Source organism: Simochromis diagramma, unplaced genomic scaffold (genome assembly GCF_900408965.1).
Source record: "Simochromis diagramma unplaced genomic scaffold, fSimDia1.1 OVJJ01000753.1, whole genome shotgun sequence".
NCBI classification, from domain to species: Eukaryota; Metazoa; Chordata; class Actinopteri; order Cichliformes; family Cichlidae; genus Simochromis; species Simochromis diagramma.
The window spans coordinates 16799070-16822086 of NW_024387523.1; the positions used below are offsets into that span (position 1 = coordinate 16799070).

At 40.3% G+C, this 23017-nt stretch overlaps 1 protein-coding gene across 2 annotated transcripts in view; it reads right to left on the bottom strand.

The window, feature by feature from the left end:
• csmd2 (CUB and Sushi multiple domains 2) overlaps positions 1-23017 on the bottom strand; it is a 261451-nt gene that overhangs the window by 201156 nt on the left and 37278 nt on the right. For both annotated transcript variants that reach the window (XM_040021190.1, XM_040021191.1), the window contains one exon: positions 15030-15142. In XM_040021190.1, coding sequence (XP_039877124.1) covers positions 15030-15142 — 113 coding nt within the window. The remainder of the gene's footprint in view (positions 1-15029; positions 15143-23017) is intronic.

Below are 23017 nucleotides of genomic sequence, written 5' to 3' on the forward strand. Positions count from 1 at the left end.
ATACATAACAAAGCGGAATGAAACCCGTTTATAACTAATTTATATTGTATGGAATAGGGAAAACCTGTATGTTTATGCCCACATTTACTTAAACTGTGATTAAATATGTATTGCACACAGTGACACACTCCCAGCTTCAGTTTCCAGCCTTGGAGGGGAGGAAAGTAGTACAAGTATTGACTAAAAACTGAGAGCTTTAACAGTGTTTTTTTTTCATGAGACATTAATAGCAAACATTTATTTATTTATCCACCCATTCATCTATTTTTTACTGCTCATCCAGGGCTGGGTCAGGGGGCGGGGCTATATATATATATATATATATATACATATACATATTGTGTTGCCTGCAAAGGCAGTAACAAAAAAAACTTCATAGGTGAACATATGGACACACTCTGAAACACTGCAAACAAACTCACTCAAAGCGATAGGTTCACAGGGAAGACGACCTTTCTGTGCGTGCTCTGGTGCACAGTGAGTGCTACGTTTATGCGAGTCCATAGTGTGTGAGTGCGTGTGTCTGTAAAGCTCGTGTGTGCACATGTCTGTGTACACCCATGGTGTGGGGTGTTGTTTTCCACCCTTTATCTGGAGAGCAAAACAACAACTTGTCCTGACCGCAGACTAGACCCTGTCTTGCCGCCCGTTCACCCAGAAAACAAATAGAGGGCAAGAAAGAATGAGGGTAGAGACCAAAAAACAAATAAAAAAATGAGTGTGTCTTGCAATGCTGTGCAGAGCAGACATGCCTGGTAATGACTCGCGGGGCAATGGGAACTGTCAGGAGCTCTTTTCGCTCATGTCGGGTCTATAAAAAGAGGAACAGAATAAAGAAAATATGAAAAATAATTCCAGAAAGGCTCAGATGTGGGATTCAGTATCAAATATTAACATAATGTGAAGCAGGGAGAGGCAGCTGGTATGATTTCAACAAATACAATTCTCCTCTAAACCCCACCAAACCAGTCATTTTGAGTTAGGAACAATATAACGCATCATTACACTTGAGCTAAGTCTAAGAAGCTTGTCTCCAACTTCACTCTCTCATCTGACAAGTACAAATAATTTAGATTGTTCAGAAGTCAGAAAACATTTAACTGCCCCTACAGGGAATTTCACATGAAGAGAAAAGGAGCCAGAAAGAACAGTTTCTCATAGCTGTCAGAATTTTTTTAAGTTTATTTTTTCTTCTCACTTTTGTGGTACATACAAAAAGCTGATATGAAAAACAAGTGCACCATGGGTACCATGGTTGCCAAAGTTCATCAGCATTTCTTGAGAATTGTCTGACTGAATTCAGTGGAGAATGAATGCAGAATGTGTGTTTGTGAATGCCAGTATCCATGAAAGATGTATGAATGAGTGTGTGTGTGTGTGTGTGTGAGCTCAAACAGTCTTCATTAGGCTGACGGAGAACTGCCGCACAACAATCAGCCATTAATTAAGTGTCAGAAGCATTTAACGGTCAGACACGCTGGCGGCCGATTCCCATGCCAGACACTAATAACAGCCACAATCTGCCAGAGCGGAAGCTCTGCCTACCCAGACATGCCAGACAGCCCATATTTTCAAAGAAAATTAGTAAATACACATAGTAAAATTACAGCCATAATAGCTAGGCTTCCATTTAATATTAGCTAAGTTCAGGCTCTCCAACTCCATTCTAATCTTAAGCACTTGTTCCTTGCCGTCCTACTCTCAGTATATCTGCTTGTCACTGTGACATTCTCCCTGGAGCACAAGAACACACGCAGTATATCCAAGATAGAGAAAGGAAGCAGCTGTTTTTTAGGAGCAGCTCTTGATCTGTGTGGTAACTATATTTGACCCACTGTCTCTATGACAAAATTAGAAAGCCATTCTGCTGTTGTGAAAGCAGGTGTGTAATTTGCAAACACACCAAGACCACCAAGGAGTTTTTTTGAGACGTTTCTGACCAAGAAGGAAGAAGCCTTAATTGACCTAAATTTAGCTGGACCTCTCTGGAAAAACAAAAATAGATATACACCCTGAAATTAGCTAGAGCAGTTGCAAGAACAACTCAGCTTTACTTAAGTTTTAGTTAATGCAAGTTTTACAGGAGCTGGTGATTTATACATGACCATAACTACATTTATCCGAGTCTCAGAAAATAAATAATACATCTGTCAGATTAAAATATGCTTGAAGAAAAACTATTAAGATACAGGAAATAATGTTGCTAAAATGTTTAATCCAGCAGGCGGTCCACAAAGTCAAGCTGCATTTGAGGCAAATCAGCTCATCTCAGATCACACATCAGCTTATAGCTCAGTTGATTACCTTTCAAACATCCAACCTCATGTAACCCGCCTAAGGTTAATATGCATCTGCAAGCTGTTTTGCAACCCATCTCCACACTACTTCACCTTTTAACGTAGTATCCAAATTAATTATTTTATCTACTTATGTTTTTTTGCTCTTACAGTCTAACTTTTCATATATGCTAATGGCATGCTGTCCTATGTTTTCCATATGTATACATGTTAAAGGGCCCAGAACAGAGCCATTATCAACCAATACGAAAGAAGGAATGGCAATATCAATCTACTGCCCATTACCAAGGCAAAAATGGAAAAAACACCAAATTTCACGCTACTTGTGCCGTACAATACTATACAAAAGTCTGGATCCACCTCTCATTTCATTATATTCGGTTATTAAAATGGAGTAGCTTAATGTTGTTCGTGTGTAATTTACGTTGAGTAGGCTAACCACGTTATTACATTAATGCATGTAAGGTGAACTAGCAAACACCGTCGTAGTTACATGCGGCTGTCTTCTTGTTTGATGGCAGGTACTCCCTTCACCCTGGCCAAATAGGCTAAAATGACCAAAGAAAAAGTGGAAAACAGCTAAACATCAGAGGTTTTTGGACCAAGTTTGTTTTTTCCATTGTTTAAGCACTGCTTCCAGCCAAGAGTGATACCATAGCCCCATAGCTGCACAAAAAGGCTAACATTGTTATCTTTTTACAAAAAAAACAGATGAACATGAGAGGTTTTTGGACCAATTTTGTGTTCTCCATTCTTTAAGCACCGGTTTGAGCACCGTTTAAGCAACGGCACCGTTTCAAAAGTACCGGTTTGGCACCGGTATCGGATAAAACCTAAACGATACCCATCCCTAGTTGTAAATATATACAAGGCAAAAAAAAAAAAAAAAAATTCAATCCTGACAAGCTTGAAAGTCAATATTGATAATTTGAATGATCACCTTTATTCATCAACACAGTTTGAACTCCTTTAGGTAACCTTTCTTGAGATTTAATTAAGTAGTCTTCAGGAATATTTCTCCAGGCTTGTTAAAAGCCATTCAAAGCTCATCTTTGGATGTTGACTACCTTTTTTGGTGTTCTCTGTCAAGATTATTTCAATCATTTTAAAGTCTTGGTTCTGGGGAGGCCAGTCCATGACTGATATTCATTTTTGGTTTTACTGTCCAGGTATGCTTTTATTGTAATAGCAGTGTTTTGGAGATCTCTGTCATACTGAAAAATAATATTTTTCTGCATTCATAAGCTTGTCAATTTTGGCAAGAGCCCCAACATCACTAGCTGAAGACCCAAATCATGACAGAGCCTCCGCCGTGCTTTACACACTCCCTGTTGTACCTCTCTGCTGACCTCCTCTGTAAATACTGACAAAGATTTGAAGCAAAATTTAGATTTGTTGTCGCTGATTTTGTGGCAAGACATGCCAAGTTTTCAGCTAATTGGCCCTTCTTGTTGATGCCAAATTACTATTATATGCCTGTCAAACTGTGTCATCTTTTGCATTATTTCGTGAATTCAATTAAAGAAATGGGAACAAATTATGTGTTTTTGCAGCAGGCCGCTAGTAACAAAGTGCCTAAAGATGTCATTTATGAGTGATTCATAGGTCAGCGCTATGTGGCTCAATGATTGAAGAAAAACTTCAATAGACCATCAGAAAGCCTAAAGAACTATGGCTGAAAACCATTTAAAAACATTACAAGATCCACCCCCCCCAAAAAAATAGCGGTGGTTTAAGACCTTTACATAGTATTGTACTTTTAAAGGGAAATATAAGTACTCCAGTACCCCTAACAAATGAGACATTAGCATTAATGGCAATATTAATAATAATAATGATAATAATAATATCCCCTGCTTGTCAATCCAAATGCCTGCAATAAGAACAGTCAGTATTATCAAAAGCTTAACATACTGCCTACTGAATGCACTGAGAGGTTAACATCCATGGCTAGCATGAATAAGCAACAGACCTTTGTCTACAGCAGACGTTTTGACCAGTCATAGCAGGTGCAATTATTAGCATTAACATCTTTGTTCCATTTAGCAGTCCCGCTAAACCATGACAGTGAGCCAGCATGCACATTACCAGGGCCCTGAAACTAACACAGCTAAAGAGAAATGTCATGATTAATTTTACTAATTACACCCGTGCTTTTCCCGCTGTGATCTGTCAAAAGGTCTGCTGTAAAAAAGCTCTGTACATGTACAGTGATATTCTTTTCATTAGGCTACACAGAGATTTAGGCTAAAACCTGAATATTTGAATCAGATAGGGAGGACCAATCTGATCAAAGAATAAATACCTGTTCTGAAATGCCTGTACACAGGGAAGGAGGTAAATTTTGTTTAGTTTTTACAATATGAAAACCCAAGGAACCAGGAGAAACAGTCAAACGAAGTTGAAAAACACCGTTTAATCATCATAATTAAGTCTAATCAGAAACACAGGATCTACCAAAGATATATTTGGTCATACCTGGACAAATGGAATAAAAATCAATGAAAAACAAGAACATAACAAAGTCCTTTGTGGATAAAAAGAAACAACTCCAAATTAAGACGTATGTATGTGACTAATACCATGGCAGAGGTTATTTAACCTGACTTGTTTTGTGTGGTCTATAGACATCACTGCTGTAATTATAATGTATATTAAAACAAGTTCATTTAGGGTCGAGTTCAGGTAAATGTGCTCTGTTTAAACGTACTGGAGAGCTCTTAAATAATTCAGCAATAGCAAATGGAACAAAAAATCATTATCCTCTTAATTTATTTTGTGATTCATTTTATGACAATGCTGATATAAAACCATCATTTACTACCCCTTTCATCTATCCTTTTCAGATTCGCTGCATAATTAAAGCTTTAATTGTCATGGCAGCACAGCCAACTGATATGTCATGCTTCTCCTCTGCTCTCATCCCAACCGGGTGAAGGAAATGGTCTTAAGGGGGAATAATAATAATGACAATAATTATTATATCATCAGCAGTATCAGTTTATGGGTTCAAAGCATTTTTACATTCACTTTAAGTAAGAAGCCAAACTGCCCCCAGTAAACACTGCAAAGGTTTTAGTTTTGACAACGCCAGTCAACGTCACTGTGTATGTGAATGAGGTCTGTTGAGGTTATGAAGTATTTCCACATATTTTCTAGTAAAGGCGCCGAGTACCATGACTGCAGATAATTTCAGCTCACAGGAAACTGATCAAAGTCAGACAATGGCAGATGATGATGAATAGCGCACATGCAGCAATCAATATGGTCCATCAGGTACTTCTCAGTACGTGCCCCTAGCTTCAAAGGCCAGTTTTTTTTACACATATGCTTTTTAGCCACTTTAGACCTAATTTTAAACACTGCCTGAAGATATCTACTCAGATTTATGGTGGCTAGCAAAAATGATCAATAAATTGACACATTTCCTCCTAAACCCTGCTCTTCTTGAATCCCTCTGTTTAATGGCCGTCGTGTTTTGTCAATCTTGCCTAGAATAATTGTTTATCCCAGTCAGACAACACTGTATACCATATTTGTTGTTGATACACTCAAAATCCAAAAAGAAGATGTAACTGTTTCATGTTTATCACATTATGCAAATAAATAAGAATCTATTATAGTGGACTTGAGCCTTCCAGCTCAGAATGAGCTGATAGAAAGGCCCTACTGCTACTACCACTGCTACTACTCCTGCTACTACCTACTGCTACTACCACTGCTACTACCACTGCTACTGCTACTACCACTGCTACTACTCCTGCTACTACCACTGCTACTACCACTGCTTCTACCACTGCTATTACCACTGCTACTACTACTACCACTGCTACTACCACTGCTTCTACCACTGCTATTACCACTGCTACTACCACTGCTATACACTGCTCTACTACTACCACTGCTACTACTCCTGCTACTACCACTGCTACTACCACTGCTACTACTCCTGCTACTACCACTGCTACTAATACTGCTACTACCACTGCTACTAATACTGCTACTACCACTGCTACTACTCCTGCTACTACCACTGCTACTAATACTGCTACTACCACTGCTACTAATACTGCTACTACCACTGCTACTAATACTGCTATTACCATTGCTACTAATACTGCTACTACCACTGCTACTAATACTGCTATTACCACTGCTACTAATACTGCTACTACCACTGCTACTACTACTACCACTGCTACTACCACTGCTACTACCACTGCTACTACTACTACTACTACTACCACTGCTACTACCACTGCTACTACTACTACCACTGCTACTACCACTGCTACTACTACTGCTACTACCACTGCTACTACTACTGCTACTACCACTGCTACTACTACTGCTACTACCACTGCTACTACTACTGCTACTACCACTGCTACTACTACTACCACTGCTACTACCACTGCTACTACTACCACTGCTACTACTACCACTGCTACTACCACTGCTACTACCACTGCTACTACTACTGCTACTACCACTGCTACTACTACTGCTACTAATACTGCTACTACCACTGCTACTAATACTGCTACTACCACTGCTACTACTACCACTGCTACTACCACTGCTACTACTCCTGCTACTACCACTGCTACTAATACTGCTACTACCACTGCTACTAATACTGCTACTACCACTGCTACTAATACTGCTACTACCACTGCTACTAATACTGCTACTACCACTGCTACTACTACTGCTACTACCACTGCTACTACCACTGCTACTACTACTGCTACTACCACTGCTACTACTACTGCTACTACCACTGCTACTACTACTGCTACTACCACTGCTACTACTACTGCTACTACCACTGCTACTACTACTGCTACTACCACTGCTACTACTACTGCTACTACCACTGCTACTACTACTACTGTAATTTGTAATTCTATAAAAAAAAAAAGAGTAATGATAGAGAAACTGTTCACCATGCAAATACAGAGGCAGCAGCATGCTTGTTTTCACAGCAGAGGAAAATGTGTAGTGCATGTGTGTCCAAGCTCTCACACACAAACACACACACACTCACAGAGACAAAAGTGCATTCACAACCTGTCCAGTCCAGCAAGCGCTCAAGAAAGATAGGTGGGTAGCAAGACTGGAAATAACTACAGTAAGCAGTGGCTGGGGTAAGATATCAGAGTTTGTCAGAGATGTATTCAAAACCCATTTGCTTCATTACAAATGACATTCATCTGAATAACTTCTGAATCCAAATGCAATTTCCAGCGAATTTAAAAACCGTGCCTAATGCAGCTACTGGCAGTTTGAGACCATGCTGACATTTAAAGTGACCACTCCCTTTTCCAGTTTTACATGGAGCCAGACAAGAGTCAAATATTGCACACCCAGTTTTTGGGGTTTGTGTGTGTGTGTTTTACATGAATACTGTACTTAATTGAGGTAATCTGTGTCTCTGTAACAGTTGCATGGTACTGTTTTCTATTTTTGGCATGTTTGTCAAAGCTAAGTAAAAAAACCTCCCTAGCAAAAGTAATGCATGTAAAATAATAATAACTTTAACCTAACTGTGTGCTTCACCCCTGTAAGTTGTAGCTGTTCCAATATTCAACTAATGCTCACAATGTGGACTAAAACATAATTTTTTGCCAAAACAGAATGCTTAAAAAGAGCAAGGTAACACTGTGAGAAAGGTATAAACATTTGTAGAAAAAAGATGGCAGCTGAACTTTACTGAATTTTACTACATTTCTCTAAACAAAAGCAATTTTACCAAAGCAAGTGGCAACAGCATCCAAGAAAAGCATCTCTTTCAGCATGTTGTAAAACCTCCTCAAGTCCTCACAAACACACAAACAGGGTGATAATATACCCCTCGCTCCAATGTGTATTACTCCCTGTGGAGAGAAAATGGAACATTAGGATTTGCAGGATTTGATCCCAGTCTACACTCTCTTCTTTTGCCTCTGTCATCACACTTCCATTTGGCCAATATCGAGACTTAAGAGGACGAGCCTCATTTTTCAATTAGGCACTAAAACTCACTCGTGCTTCACTGCTCTCTCATCATGCTCATCTAGTCACCCCTACCTTCTTCCCACTCAAAATAATAGAGAAGACAGAGGGAGAAAGGGTGGGGTGGGGGGTGGCGGGGCAGAGTGCCACATAGAGACAGTATTGTAGATCAGCTCTGATGAGTGCGGGAGAAAAGCCGCTTAGTTGGAGTGACTCCCTCCGCTGCTCTTTTACTCACTTTCAAAAGAAATGTGACTGCCTGTGATGACATTATAGCAAATCATTTCAACACATTTAATTTTTTGTTAAGTCTCCCTCGTTAAAACACAACAAACTGACGCACTTTTCGAATGTAAAACAGTATGGAATTAAGTAATAGTGGTGATATGGATAAAGGTGAGGCTGGTTAATAAAGTTTGCACTAGACTCTCATAAAATGTTATATGCGTCTCTTTTCCCCCCTAATTTCAGACACCTGCAGTGACTTGCTGAGGAAGCAGACTAAAGAGTCAGACTGCCTGAGTCGTGCAGCAGGGCTGGCTGTGGGTTGCTTTTTTTCTTTCAGTGACCCAGTTGGGAGGCACATTGACTATGCAACTAAGACACAGACGGAAGACAAACTTGGCAGCACATGACTGGATAATCATCACAGTACTTTCATATTAAAAAGATGGGGAGGGCGAGCGAGTGATAACATTAGGGAACATGCTACAGAATATGGAAAGCATCAAGGATGAGATTCAAGGTGCAGCAGAAGCAGGAGGAAAACAGGCAATGGTGGTTTGCAAGGACTGCAGCAAGACGCTGAGCGATGGAAGTTCATATTTCAAGAAGTGTTTCTAATGTTCTTTGCCTCCGTCTCTATTGCTACAGATTAAAAAGGAATAAAGACTTTAGAAAGATATGGAGAACAGAAAGAGAGGAATAAGACATTGGGGAGGGGAAAAAAAGAGTCTGGTGGTTGCTATGGCGACCAGAGGGGAGAGATTCCAGAGTGGTCTCGGCCATTACGCAGTGTGTTGGGGAGCTGGACTGTGCAGCACTTAGGCTTATTGCAGTGTGGGCTGAAAAAGAACAGATATCTAATATAGACGAGAGGGGCTCACACCAAAATGGTGGCTGGTAAGCACAGTGCTAATAAAAAAAGGGGGTTGAGTACTGAGGTGCTGAGGAAAGCCAATCAGGCTGAGCAAAAAAAGGAAGAAAGAAACAAAAAAGGTTTATCTCATTCGAGAAAATGGGAAGAGATCTAGTGGGTGAAACCAAAACACACAGACACAGTGATGTCAACATAGCAATATATATATATATATCTATATATATATGTATACATGTACATGCAAATATATACAGGGAGTGCAGAATTATTAGGCAAATGAGTATTTTGTCCACATCATCCTCTTCATGCATGTTGTCTTACTCCAAGCTGTATAGGCTCGAAAGCCTACTACCAATTAAGCATATTAGGTGATGTGCATCTCTGTAATGAGAAGGGGTGTGGTCTAATGACATCAACACCCTATATCAGGTGTGCATAATTATTAGGCAACGTCCTTTCCTTTGGCAAAATGGGTCAAAAGAAGGACTTGACAGGCTCAGAAAAGTCAAAAATAGTGAGATATCTTGCAGAGGGATGCAGCAGTCTCAAAATTGCAAAGCTTCTGAAGCGTGATCATCGAACAATCAAGCGTTTCATTCAAAATAGTCAACAGGGTCGCAAGAAGCGTGTGGAAAAACCAAGGCGCAAAATAACTGCCCATGAACTGAGAAAAGTCAAGCGTGCAGCTGCCAAGATGCCACTTGCCACCAGTTTGGCCATATTTCAGAGCTGCAACATCACTGGAGTGCCCAAAAGCACAAGGTGTGCAATACTCAGAGACATGGCCAAGCTAAGAAAGGCTGAAAGACGACCACCACTGAACAAGACACACAAGCTGGAACATCAAGACTGGGCCAAGAAATATCTCAAGACTGGTTTTTCTAAGGTTTTATGGACTGATGAAATGAGAGTGAGTCTTGATGGGCCAGATGGATGGGCCCGTGGCTGGATTGGTAAAGGGCAGAGAGCTCCAGTCCGGCTCAGACGCCAGCAAGGTGGAGGTGGAGTACTGGTTTGGGCTGGTATCATCAAAGATGAGCTTGTGGGGCCTTTTGGGGTTGAGGATGGAGTCAAGCTCAACTCCCAGTCCTACTGCCAGTTTCTGGAAGACACCTTCTTCAAGCAGTGGTACAGGAAGAAGTCTGCATCCTTCAAGAAAAACATGATTTTCATGCAGGACAATGCTCCATCACACGCGTCCAAGTACTCCACAGCGTGGCTGGCAAGGAAGGGTATAAAAGAAGAAAAACTAATGACATGGCCACCTTGTTCACCTGATCTGAACCCCATTGAGAACCTGTGGTCCATCATCAAATGTGAGATTTACAAGGAGGGAAAACAGTACACCTCTCTGAACAGTGTCTGGGAGGCTGTGGTTGCTGCTGCACGCAATGTTGATGGTGAACAGATCAAAACACTGACAGAATCCATGGATGGCAGGCTTTTGAGTGTCCTTGCAAAGAAAGGTGGCTATATTGGTCGCTGATTTGTTTTTGTTTTGTTTTTGAATGTCAGAAATGTATATTTGTGAATGTGGAGATGTTATATTGGTTTCACTGGTAAAAATAAATGATTGAAATGGGTATATATTTGTTTTTTGTTAAGTTGCCTAATAATTATGCACAGTAATAGTCACCTGCACACACAGATATCCCCCTAAAATAGCTAAAACTAAAAACAAACTAAAAACTACTTCCAAAAACATTCAGCTTTGATATTAATGAGTTTTTTGGGTTCATTGAGAACATGGTTGTTGTTCAATAATAAAATTATTCCTCAAAAATACAACTTGCCTAATAATTCTGCACTCCCTGTATATATATATATATATATAGAGAGAGAGAGAGACACTGATCCCCTCCTACAGCAATCAAATACAAACACTCTGCTAGTAACAAAGCCAAGCTACCATCTTCAGCTAAGCAGTGGAGTCATATATAATAACAAGCACAGCAGCTTATAAGACAGCAGCTCCCTGTACTTGCCTTTAAGATTTGGCAAATGGAAGCACAGTTAATTTCAATTATCTTTTTTCTTGATTAAAAAAATAATCTAAATGTTGTCATCATTCATTTCCATGATTGAAGATGTTTCTTCCAGAAGAAAGGGTTCTGTGGTTGTTTTTTCCCCTGCATGTCCTCTACTGCAATATCATTCCTGTATGGCACAGCTGTACTGTAGTTATAAAAACAACAACAACTAAAAAACAGCTTATATGGGATATAGAATAGCTAGCAAAGCTATACAAATGCATACATGTTACTGCTTATTTTTATATTTGCATATGTAAATCCAAACCACACTAAATAGAATTCTAAAAAGATGTAAGTTTAAGGTGAAAATCATTTTTCACATTTAACAAGCCGGAATCACAGCAGAGGCGTGATGCAACCAAGGTGCATTCTGGGTAATGCAACCTACAAACAGCTGGCATTCTTTACTTGTGTAAGTTCATTATTCACAAATCTGCTTTCCCTGAGGAAAAGATTACACCTACGACTTGGACTAGAACTCTTATATGGAGGGAAAGTAAACAAAAAAACTGAGAGAAAATGATGGAGATACAAAAAGACAGATGGATGCAGGTAACATGTCGTTTAACAGGGTGATTATGATATAAACTTGGTACATGAAATACAGTAGCTACACTTAAGATGGGCTTGGCATATAGTTATAAAAGGTGCTTGCTATGAGACAACAGAAGGAGATTGTGTAGAAATCCATTATGCATACAGTCTTGTGGTTGCCCATTGCATTTTACTGCAATAAAAGAGGGTGACATGTGCAGTTAGTGCAGAGAATAAAGACTGGTCATGTGCAGCGTTCCTTGTTGATATGTGTATTTGGCTCAAATGGAGTGCAACAAGCTGCTTAAACGCACAACAGTTTTGGAGAATACAAACTGAGGAAAGGGTAATCTGATATGCCGAGTTCATGTGAGAAATTGCCGAAATTGAAAAGGCAAGAAAATGAATGTCACTTCACTCATAGGTATAATTTAAACTTCCACCTGGCAAATTGCAGATACAGGTGCGTTCCTGAGATGAGACGGTGCGATCGCTGATTATGTACAATCTTTGGTCAGTGCCTGCTCTTGTTCCCTGCTGTCTATTTCTGCACATTTCTAACTGTGAGCTAATCAAATCAAAGCAGGCAAATACCTCTATGCCAGCAGCTTCTGGTCAAACCGACTTTAAACGAAGAGGCACAAAGCGGTGTGTCAGCTTCCATGACTTCTTCCTGCTGTTTCTTGGCTTCCAGGGTAGTTCAATTGCCGAAAAGTCATTTGAAACTTCACATTTCTCTCACAGCTTCCAGGTATGAGGTTGCCAAACATTAAAAAGCAGTGGAAAAGATCTATTGTGAAATATAACTGGGAGAAATTAAATTAAAATGCAAAATCTCTTTATCTCTTCACTTAATGTTTTACACAAAATCTAATAAAAAAAAAAAACAGGTCTGTTTCGTGTTTAGTGTTTCATTTGGTCACCGTGGAATAAACGAGTGACCAAGCTGCTGTTAGGAGTTTGCTGATTCTTATCATTGTTAATTTTAATAAGTAACTAAATAAAATCGATCTAAGAATGGAGATTCATTACCTCTAGCCTTTGTACAGTACCAGGAGAAACTCCATATGTGCCAAATGGTAAAATGGTTTTAAAAGAAGAGCAGAACAGATTGACACAACTCCATGAAAGGAGGAAGAAAAAGGGTGGTGGCTTCACATCTAAGAAATAAGGGATAAGAGATGCTAAAATTCTGATGTGCATATACTGTGTAATACAGGCCAACTGTGGGTGGTCTCCTGTCCATTCAGTTACAATAAAGCGCTGCTATGCTTTATTTCCTGTATTTTTTACTCTCCAATTAACATTCACTCTAACCTGCAGGGCAGCACCACATGTCAGCTCAACAGGGCCCCTCTCTTTTTCCCTATAAAGGGTCAGTGCAATTGGTCTTGCCAATGTCATGTGAGCTGGGAGACAGGTAATTACGGCGTTGCACTCATTTCCCCTGGTGCTCCACAGGTTTGCTATCGGCTAGCCTCTGTTGTACCACAGCCACCCCAAGATGTGCATTCATTTTTTTCCCTTCAGATCCCCAAAACAGCAAACACTGAGGCACCATTGAAGGTTAAAAGGGGGCAAATTTACTTCAACTTAGTAGAGTGATCACTGTAACTTTTTTTTCCCCTATTATCAAATGTAGCATCGAGTCATGAGCAGAAAACAGAGGATTTACAAGGTTGAAGGGAGTAATTTACACAGGTAACATTTATCAAGTTTAAGCTGTTTCCCCCCTAAAAAATGGTCATTTGGAATTGTTACGTTTTTTTGGTTATTCTTCAAGTAACAAATTCTTATTAGCCCGGTGATTCTTCTTTTTCACAGAATCTAAAATTTGGTGTCCAGAACACGGTCAAAAAAGGAAATGTATTGTACAGTGCAGGTTTTTGAACGCTTAGCTTTGAGATGTGCTAATGAAAGACTGTAGATCAATAGAATAACAATTTCTACAATCATTTTTGCACTCAGAACTACTGAAACAACAGGGGACCAAGCACTGGGGAAAGTTTAATGCCAGTGTCAACACTTAACAAGTGGATTCACACAGCTTTATTGACATGTGCTATCAACAGTATAGTTTGTGTATAGGGGTAAATGATTGCTTACAGTACAAAGCAAAAGTAGTTGGTCTAGCAGTGAAACTGTTCAAACTACGAAACACAAAGCATCTGCAGTCTTGGCATTACTTTAGTTGCCAATGTAGTTTTGCAAACTTATTTGCAGCAAGAGACAGTTAAATCACCCAAGGTCAGAAGCTAGACACGACTGGCAGTCTTGTACCCACTAGTGAGAAAGAAAGATGCAATGTCCCAATTGCCTCCCAGTGGAATTAACAAACACTCTTTTATTTGGCTTTACATAGTTACACAGTGTGGTCTTGGGCTTTCTGAGTCTACTGATGTTGCTCCAATGAGCCACATCCCTGCATTCACAATATCTCAAAAAGACTGACAAACCCATGTCAGGTAATTAGCCTAATTAGTCACTCACTTGTATTTTCTTCTCCCTAGGCTCACCGCTACTCCTACATGGAACTGAAGCGTGCTATCATTAATATCACCTCGCCATGGATCATAAAACACTGTATGTCACCATGATAAAAGTGCTAGCCCTAGCATGAGAATGGACAAATGATAACCCATACTAGTCGGATAGAATGGCTTTAAATTACACTACCAGATGACTGAATTAGTTGAGTACCCATTGGTTATTTTTTACTGCATTGACTCACCCATTTTCAGCCCTTTTGTTACGATAATCAAGAAATTTGTCTCAATAGCAGCAATATCAACAGTGTTTGAAAAATAGCATCATTTTCTAAATTTTTTTGCATAAATCACTCACAAAATACATTTTAAAAGTGACTTTTAGAACTGAAGATTTTTTTTTTAGATTCAGTTTAAATGAAACTACGCATTGAAAGACATTAACCCTGGAGAACCCATGGGGTCAAATTTGACCCCATGGTTTCCCTAGTAAACCAATTGGGTCGGACCTGACCCCATGGGTTCTCCAGGGTTGAAGTAAGCTATAATAGCGGGTATTCTATCAAGATGGAAGTTGAGTTACCTTCATATGCAGCTTTGAATCCCTGCCCGCTGACCGCATAGTCAGAAAGCAGCCACAGTGTGAGCCTGGAGCCCGTACTCACAATTGGTGGAGGCAGCTGGAAGCCAGTTAACCTAAGAACAAGTGGACAGAAGGACATTAACGGTGAGACAAAAAAAGAAAAAAAAATTAAGATCCAATCAATAGCACAGTTGGTTGCAAGGTCAGGTATGAAGCCCACTTCCATCACACCAGCTTCTATTAAGCCAGCTGTTACCTCAGGCATTCAAGGATCACTTTTGTATAACGAGGCTCTGAATCATCAGCAAATTATTAAAATGCCAAGACCTCAACAAGACAGTTAACTAATTTCTTTCCATCAGCAAAGACACAGTAAGTGCAATCATGTATTCACAGTAAATTAGAAACACAGCAGCCAGTGTGTGAATAAACAAACAGATAGCAAACATACTGTCAAACTGACTCAACAATCATTTCTAATAACCAAGCCAGTAGTTTGCAGATGTGATATTTACATGGCCATGTGTCTGGTAAAGGCGCTGGTGACTCTTTAAAGCTTTTTCCACTTTCCCCACCAGCTTGGTGAAGCAAACCTGCTTCTAAATATCTATTTATTTTTTAATGTTTTCATTTTAATGTGAATATTTAATGAGTTTTACTTGTAAATATAAATATATCTTTAGCCCTCTTAACCTTGGAAACTGTCCTCCTCCTTCGCAGGACTCCCAATTTAATAAATAAGAAATAAACATATGCTCACTGCTGCGAGTATGAAAACACAGAATATGTCTAATAAAACGCCAAATAACACGACAATCAATAAATGATTTGTTAATTATTGTGATCCAGATTTATACACACTAGAACTCTGAAACCTCTTTTGCAGATTGGTGGTTGCCTCGGATTTGTCCGTGTCACACGCCGTGAATAATGCGCATAATACCAAACAATATTCTCTCTCTGAGAATAGATGAGATCGCATAATGCATACCACAACACATATTACTTATGCATTCATGATATTTGATGTTGTGGCCAAGTGGCCCAGGTGCACATGACGCACACACACCCCCAGACCATGACAGCACACCGAAGGCAGTGGCAAAACATTGGCAAGGCACATGAATGCACATTTAGGAAGAGTTCTTACATAGTCAACCAGAAAAAAAAGAAGGGTATTGGAATAACATTGTTGGTGGATCTGTTTATGTAACATGTGGTACAACGCACAAGCATATTTAAGATTATTTCAATAAGCCTACATTTAGCCTGGAACGGAGAGTTTTCTGTAATAACAACCAAATTCTATTTCCAAGTGGGCCAATTCTAACATAATTCAGGTGTTTTCCTATCTCTGAACTGATACAGAACAGTGCCTTTGCAAACAAACTCTCAAAACCACCTGACCAAACTTTCTCTAGCATTGATAAAGTGAAGTGCTGAAAAAGATGAGCTTTTGAGTGTTAAGGAACATCTCGCTTGTGCTGGACTGGACCCCCTTTTGGCTTCAGAACTGCCTTATTTCTTCATGGCAGAGATTAAGCAAGATTCTGGAAAGATTTAGGTCCATATTGACATGATAGCATCACACTATTGCTGCATATTTGGTGACCACAGATCCATGACTCAAATCTCCTTTTCTGCCAAATTCCAAAGATGTACTGAGATCTGGTGACTGTGGAGGCCATTTGAATTACGTGAACTCATTGTCATGTTCAAGAGACCAGTTTGAGGTGATATGATATATGATCCTGACATGACACGTTATCCTGCTAGAAGCAGTCATCAAAGGTGGGTACACTGCTGTCATAAAGGAATGGACACAGTCAGCAACAACACAGGAAGGCTGTTGCATTTAAATCAATACCAATGCTCAGTTGGTACTAAGAGGTCTGTGAAGAAAATATCCCTAAATCCCTACAAGACAACAACAACACTAGCCTGAATTGGTGATATAAGACAGGAATGATCCAACAATAAAAGCCACTCAGTTAAAATCAAGAGAAAATCAGGAGTATGAACTGCTGACAGAAGACAGCATGGATCCATGTTTCAGTTGTTTTCTGATCCTACCATCTGAATGTCTCAGCAGAAACTGAGACTCATCAGACAAGGCAACATTTTGCCAGTCTTCTCTTGTCCAATTTTGACCAGCCTGTATGAACTGTCCCTGTTCTTAGGTGATAGGAGTGGTACCCAGTGTGGTTTTTTGCTGCTATAGCCCATTTCTTTCAAGGCTGGATTTGCTGTGCATCTGGAGATACTCTTCTGCATACCTTGGTTGCAACGAGTGCTTATTTGAGTTACTATTGTCTTATTATCAGCTCATATTAGTCTGATCATTCTCTTCTGACATCTGGTATCAATGAGACATTTTCCCCCTGAGGAATACTGCCTACTGAGTATTTTCTCTTTTTTAGACGTTTCTCTGTAAACCATATGCAGGAAAATAGATCACCACTCTCTGAAATAGTCAGATTAGCCCATCTGGCACCAATAACCATTGAAAGTCGCTTAAATCATTCATTGCATGACACCAGGCAAGGCAGTCAACTGCTTGGAGCCCCATGCCATTTGGGGGATCCAAAGGGCTGACAAACTTTAAACTTCTGTTTAAACCTAATGACTAATAGATCCAGAATGTGCTAAGACAAAATATATCCCACACCATTACACCACCACCACTAGTAGGAACCAAAAACTAACTTGAAATTGTATCTTAATTTTGTTACTGACAGCCTATTAGAATAATTTGATCTCCTTGACATGGGCCAAAAACTTATGGTAGGGCAGGCATAGACATTTGAGGAAACTGGACAAGTGAAGACAGAAGACAAAAAAACATGTACAGCAAATGAACAGGATATGCATATGAAATATGAAAAAACTCTGTTTTTCTTTTCATCTTTTGCTGGTTTGGGGGATCTTATTAAAACTGATGACATTATGAAAGCAGATAACTATAATCAGAATTAGATTTACAATGCAATATAATCTACAAAGACAAACACGCTGTGCAGTAAAAGCATACCTGGAGAGAAACACAACACCGACCTGAACATTACTGAAGCAGTGTGGGATCATCTTGACAGAGAATATAGCAAAAGCTCACTTCAGTTACTAGCTGTAGCCAATTAGCGAAATAACGAAAAAAAACAAAAAAAAAAAACATGACCTTGTAGCCAGCAAACCCAAAACTCTGTTGGGAGCATGCACACATTGCATTTACTGCTTTCTGTATCATAAGATACAAGCTAGGTAGCCATTATATACAAATAATAAAATATAAACCTACTGACCTCAGTAATTTATTTAGTTATAATCCAGACTTCCCCAACTCCAAATCTATTTTTTTGGTTGTTGTTGTTGTTGTCCCCTCCCCTCCCTTCCCACCCCAAAATTGAAACTAAATAGTTTCACTGGCCGATATTTGCTTCCTGATGTGCTTGCACAACGTGTGTATGGTTCAGTGCCCCCTGGTGGAAAGAAGATAAAACTGTATTTTATACTTTCTTTTTTCTTTTTTGGTTTATCAAAAACTACTTCCAGGGGTATTTTGTTTGTTTGTTACCAACACAAATTAAAAGGCCACAGTTTGCATTCAAAATATACAAATGTAATAGTGTCAGATAGGAAAATGTCAATGTAAATGACATTTTTTCGCCATCATATCCATGTAAGGTGAAGATTGAACCATGTGAAAAAAAACCCAAATCTATCAAAACTTATGTACTTCTGTTGCTACTTCTTTTGGACATTTAACCTTTCTTATTCTTCAACTCTATGACTCTTTTACACCATTTCCCTCTCCATCTGTGCCCATACAAGCTGCTCTGAATGGCCCGGCATGTGAGTTGCTGTAGATGGTAATTCTTGTAGATCTGTGAAACAATCCTCGCTTGTGTTTTTTTTTAATTGATTTATTTTATTTAACTCACAACTATGCACTTCAATCTGCTACTGGACTTTCTGGCTCGGCTTTTGCACCTTCTGTTCTCACTCACAAGTCTGCCATGCGCCTACTGCTTGACAATATACTCGACATTGAGGGACGGAAAGTTGAGCTTTTTGTAAATCTCGCAAACGAAGTGAACAGAAATGCTTTTAGAATCTCCCACTCCGAGGTCTGTCTGAGCGGACATCTCAAACTGAGCACACACAGGTTCCCCTTGCATCTAGATGCAAAGTATCAATCATTGTTTGACTATAGTGCACCTAAGTGAAAATAGTTTAGATAAGTGAGCCTTGTCTTATTATGGCCTGCTTCCAGCAGCACTTTTGCAGGTTGCGCTATTCAATCAGTGTTTACCATCCACACAACAGAGATGCCCACATATGCATGCTAATTAAAAATTAAAAATCCAGGTGTCCATTGTGTCCATTGTTCATTTGTGGCCAGTTACCACAGACTGATTAATCTGCATACAGTAATGACTGTGTGCATGCACGCGCGCGCGTGTGTGTGTGTGTGTGTATACGTTTTACATCCCTGATTTACAGATTCTAATAACAGAATATGTTGCCCACCTAACTTTTAGCTCATCCTTGAAGTTTCCCTTCAATTTAAAACATCCTCTCTCTCTCTCTCTCTCTCTCTCTTGCTCTCTCTCTCCCTAACTCACTGCCTGTGTATCCCACTCTTTACAATCTATTACATTCCATCACTTTTATCTCTTAACATTAAGAGAGGCCTCTGTGTTTCAACTAATCCTTAAGTACCACACCAGAGGTGGGAAAATTGCAAAACACCAGAACTGGAGGGATGTGTTGGACCAAAAAAAGGTGGAGAGGACTTTATTAAATGTGTGATTTCACTCCTCTCTGTGCGACACACATAGGGGGATATCAGCTAAATGATGGGACACATGTTCATGCAAATGGCTCCTTCGCTGACCGCAAATTGACTTGGAAGGCAGCCATCTTGGTTCAGCAGGCAGGGCACTGCCGTGAAAAGGGGGTTTGACAGAGGGTATCATGGAGCAGCTAGAGAGGGGAGCAAACTGGCCTCTTGCATAAGGCAGAAATGTCCCTGAATCATATTTCCAAGCTAAGGGAAAAGAAAATGGATACAGTTGGGAAGCACAAAGAAGCTGACTTCACAAGCAGAGGTAGATTAAATTTTGCAGTGTGATATGGGCTGTGGCAATCTGAGGAATGCAGCTGCTATTGTGGGCGGGGGGAAACAGCTGGGGGATTGCCTGTTATCAAGGAAAAGATGCGAGATATGATTGCAACCGAGCGATACAAAAGAATGGATTTGCAGCACAGGTATCTCAAGTGAGTGGTAAAGTGACGGAGGGAGGACGAAGGAGAGTGAGGGACACGGGAGGAGAGAGAGACACACACAAAAGTTAAGAAAAACGACGTTGTTATGGGAAATCATTGGCTGCTTCTATTATATGGAATGCTGAGTAATATCAGAAATTAGTTCCTCCCGTGGAGAATAATAGGCGTGTGCGTGCATGGCTGCATCCAAACAGAAGAATATATGCTGTGTGTGTAAGTGTTTACATAAGCTCTCGTGTGTGCGTGCATATGTGTGTGCGTGTGTGTGTGTGTGTGTGTGTAGGCATGGAAAAGAGCAGAGGTCTATTAAGAGGGCTTTCCACCTGACTGGCCTCAGCATCATCTCAATGAAGAACCTCTGCTTCCAATTATCCCACCACTACCCACGGGAGCGAGAGCAGGAGAGACGGACAGATGGAGGATGGTAGACAGGGTAAATGTGTAAGAAAGATGGCTGTATTGAGGAGGAGTGGAGACGCTGCGATGAAAGAAAGGCCCGCTGAGGAAGACGGGCAGAACGCAGGCTGGCATGGAAGGCGAGAGGGGCGGATGCAGACACCTCAACAGCCATGAGATGGGCTGAGGATGAGGTAGAAACTCCACGGCTAATACAGGAGTCACAATTAGGGAGACGTGTGAGCACACACGCATGCTGTTTTTAATCATTCAAATTTTTTTGAGCGGGCATGTGTGTGTGTGTCCTCTAAAAGAAAAATTAATGCATATTCACAGCTGTAAACCGACAGGGACTAAATCAGGTCATTCATCCTTTAATCCTATGCACTTTGTGAATGCATGTGTATGTGTGTGTATATGTATGTGTCTGTGTGTTTGCAGGGTGGAATGTAACTACAATGCTGATGCAGCTTATTTTCTCCCAGAAGGAGGGAAGAGGGAAGATAAAAAAAGAAGGAAAAAATAGATACAGCAGCAAGATTTTGATGGCTGAGTAGAGGGGAGACATTAGCCAATAAATGATGGGTGGTAAGAGAGAGACATGGGAGGGAGGGAAGGAGGGAGGGAGGGAGTGAGTTGAAGTGCAGAGAAAAGAAATAGGTGTGTATTTCTACACGTGTTTGTGCAAGTGTGTGTGTGTGTGTGTATGTGTGTGTGTATTCTTTCTATACGAGACCCTGTGCAGCTATATCTTGTCAGTGGTCAAGGCCAAGGGCTGATGCTCTCCTGTGCTCTGTAAGCTCTAACTCTCCACTGACTGCCTATCACACTAAAAAGCAGTGCTTTGAACTAGTGCCCTACCACTGCAAAACACACACACACACACACACACACACACACACACACACACACACACACACATATATATATATATATATATATATATATATATACATATATATATATATGCAGAAGCAATGAATGGCTCTAGTTAAATCTGCTGTGTATATTTTTAAGGCAAAAGAATATATCTTAAAAAAAAAGTTGATATAGTTGCTGGATTCAGAGCTGTGCCCACTGAGCACGCCTGTGTATGACTCATCACTAGCTCTACTTACAATTTATAAAAAGCTGACCTTGTTGCCTGGTGGAGGTTAAAATGGCACTTCACCCCCCCCCCCCCCCCCCCCCTCCTCACACACACACACACACAATTTGATTCCCCCGCTTAACAGGCAAAGTTTCACATGCAATTAGACTGCATCTCTATCAGCCTTCTTTCCCTACTTGTTGGGCGAACTGTAATGTACCCCGTCACTTTGCCCAAGGGCATGATCTGGCCTTGATAGAGCTCCCTTCAGCTCTCTCGCTTTCAGTTCAAATTCTTGGCATTTAACGTGTATTAACAGTAATCATAGTGGATTTGCAGGAGCTGACACTTTTTTTTTTTCATTTCTATTAACCACTAAGTTTCCTGCCCGTTTATTGCAGCTTAGCCGCAAAGGTAAGAGTGCATCAGCAGCATCAGCGATTTGGAAATCTCACACACAGCTTCCCCAAAACACATCAATATTTCAAACAGGGCTGATGTCTTTTTTTTCTTTTTTTTTTGACTCAGACTAGTTCTTCCCGTCTCCATCGTGAAGAAAGAATGGGGCTGTGGCGCGCAGCTGATCATTAATATTCATACGTGGGTGACATCACAAGGTGTTTGCGTTTCGCGGCGAAACGATAAGGGGTGAGGGATCCTCTCAGAAGTGCCTGATGCTAAATGCTGATGGCGAGATAATCAACCACAGTCAGTTCCAGCTAAAAGACAAACTGCAGTGAAGTCATTAACAAGCTGGTGTCTCCAGAGAAAGAGAGAGCAACAGTGTGTGTTAGAGAGAGCGAGAGAGATAGAGGCTGATAAGAAGGAAAAGCAGTGGAAGAGAAGGTGAGAGGAGGACTGAGATAGGAGTGGGAGGAGAAAATATTAGCAGAGACTTGAGGAGATTTGAACAGATGAAGTGCTCCAGAGAAAACAGGAACAAATAAATAGAAGTGTATGTGTGTGGGGAGGGGGGGGATGTTGGCTGTGAAAAAAAAGATAAAATGTGAAAACCTTTTTTTTTCCAAGCAGAGAGGGGGGGGGGGGGTGAGGAAAAGAAGTAATGCAATAATGAAAACAAGTAAACTGTTTAAAGAGTTTAAAGAGTCATATAATGCTTTTTGGACTGAAAACAAAAAAGGTGGTAGACGCACGACTTCATCTGCACACAATATCTCAAGTAACGACCAGAGCTGGAATAAAGGATGAGGGAAAT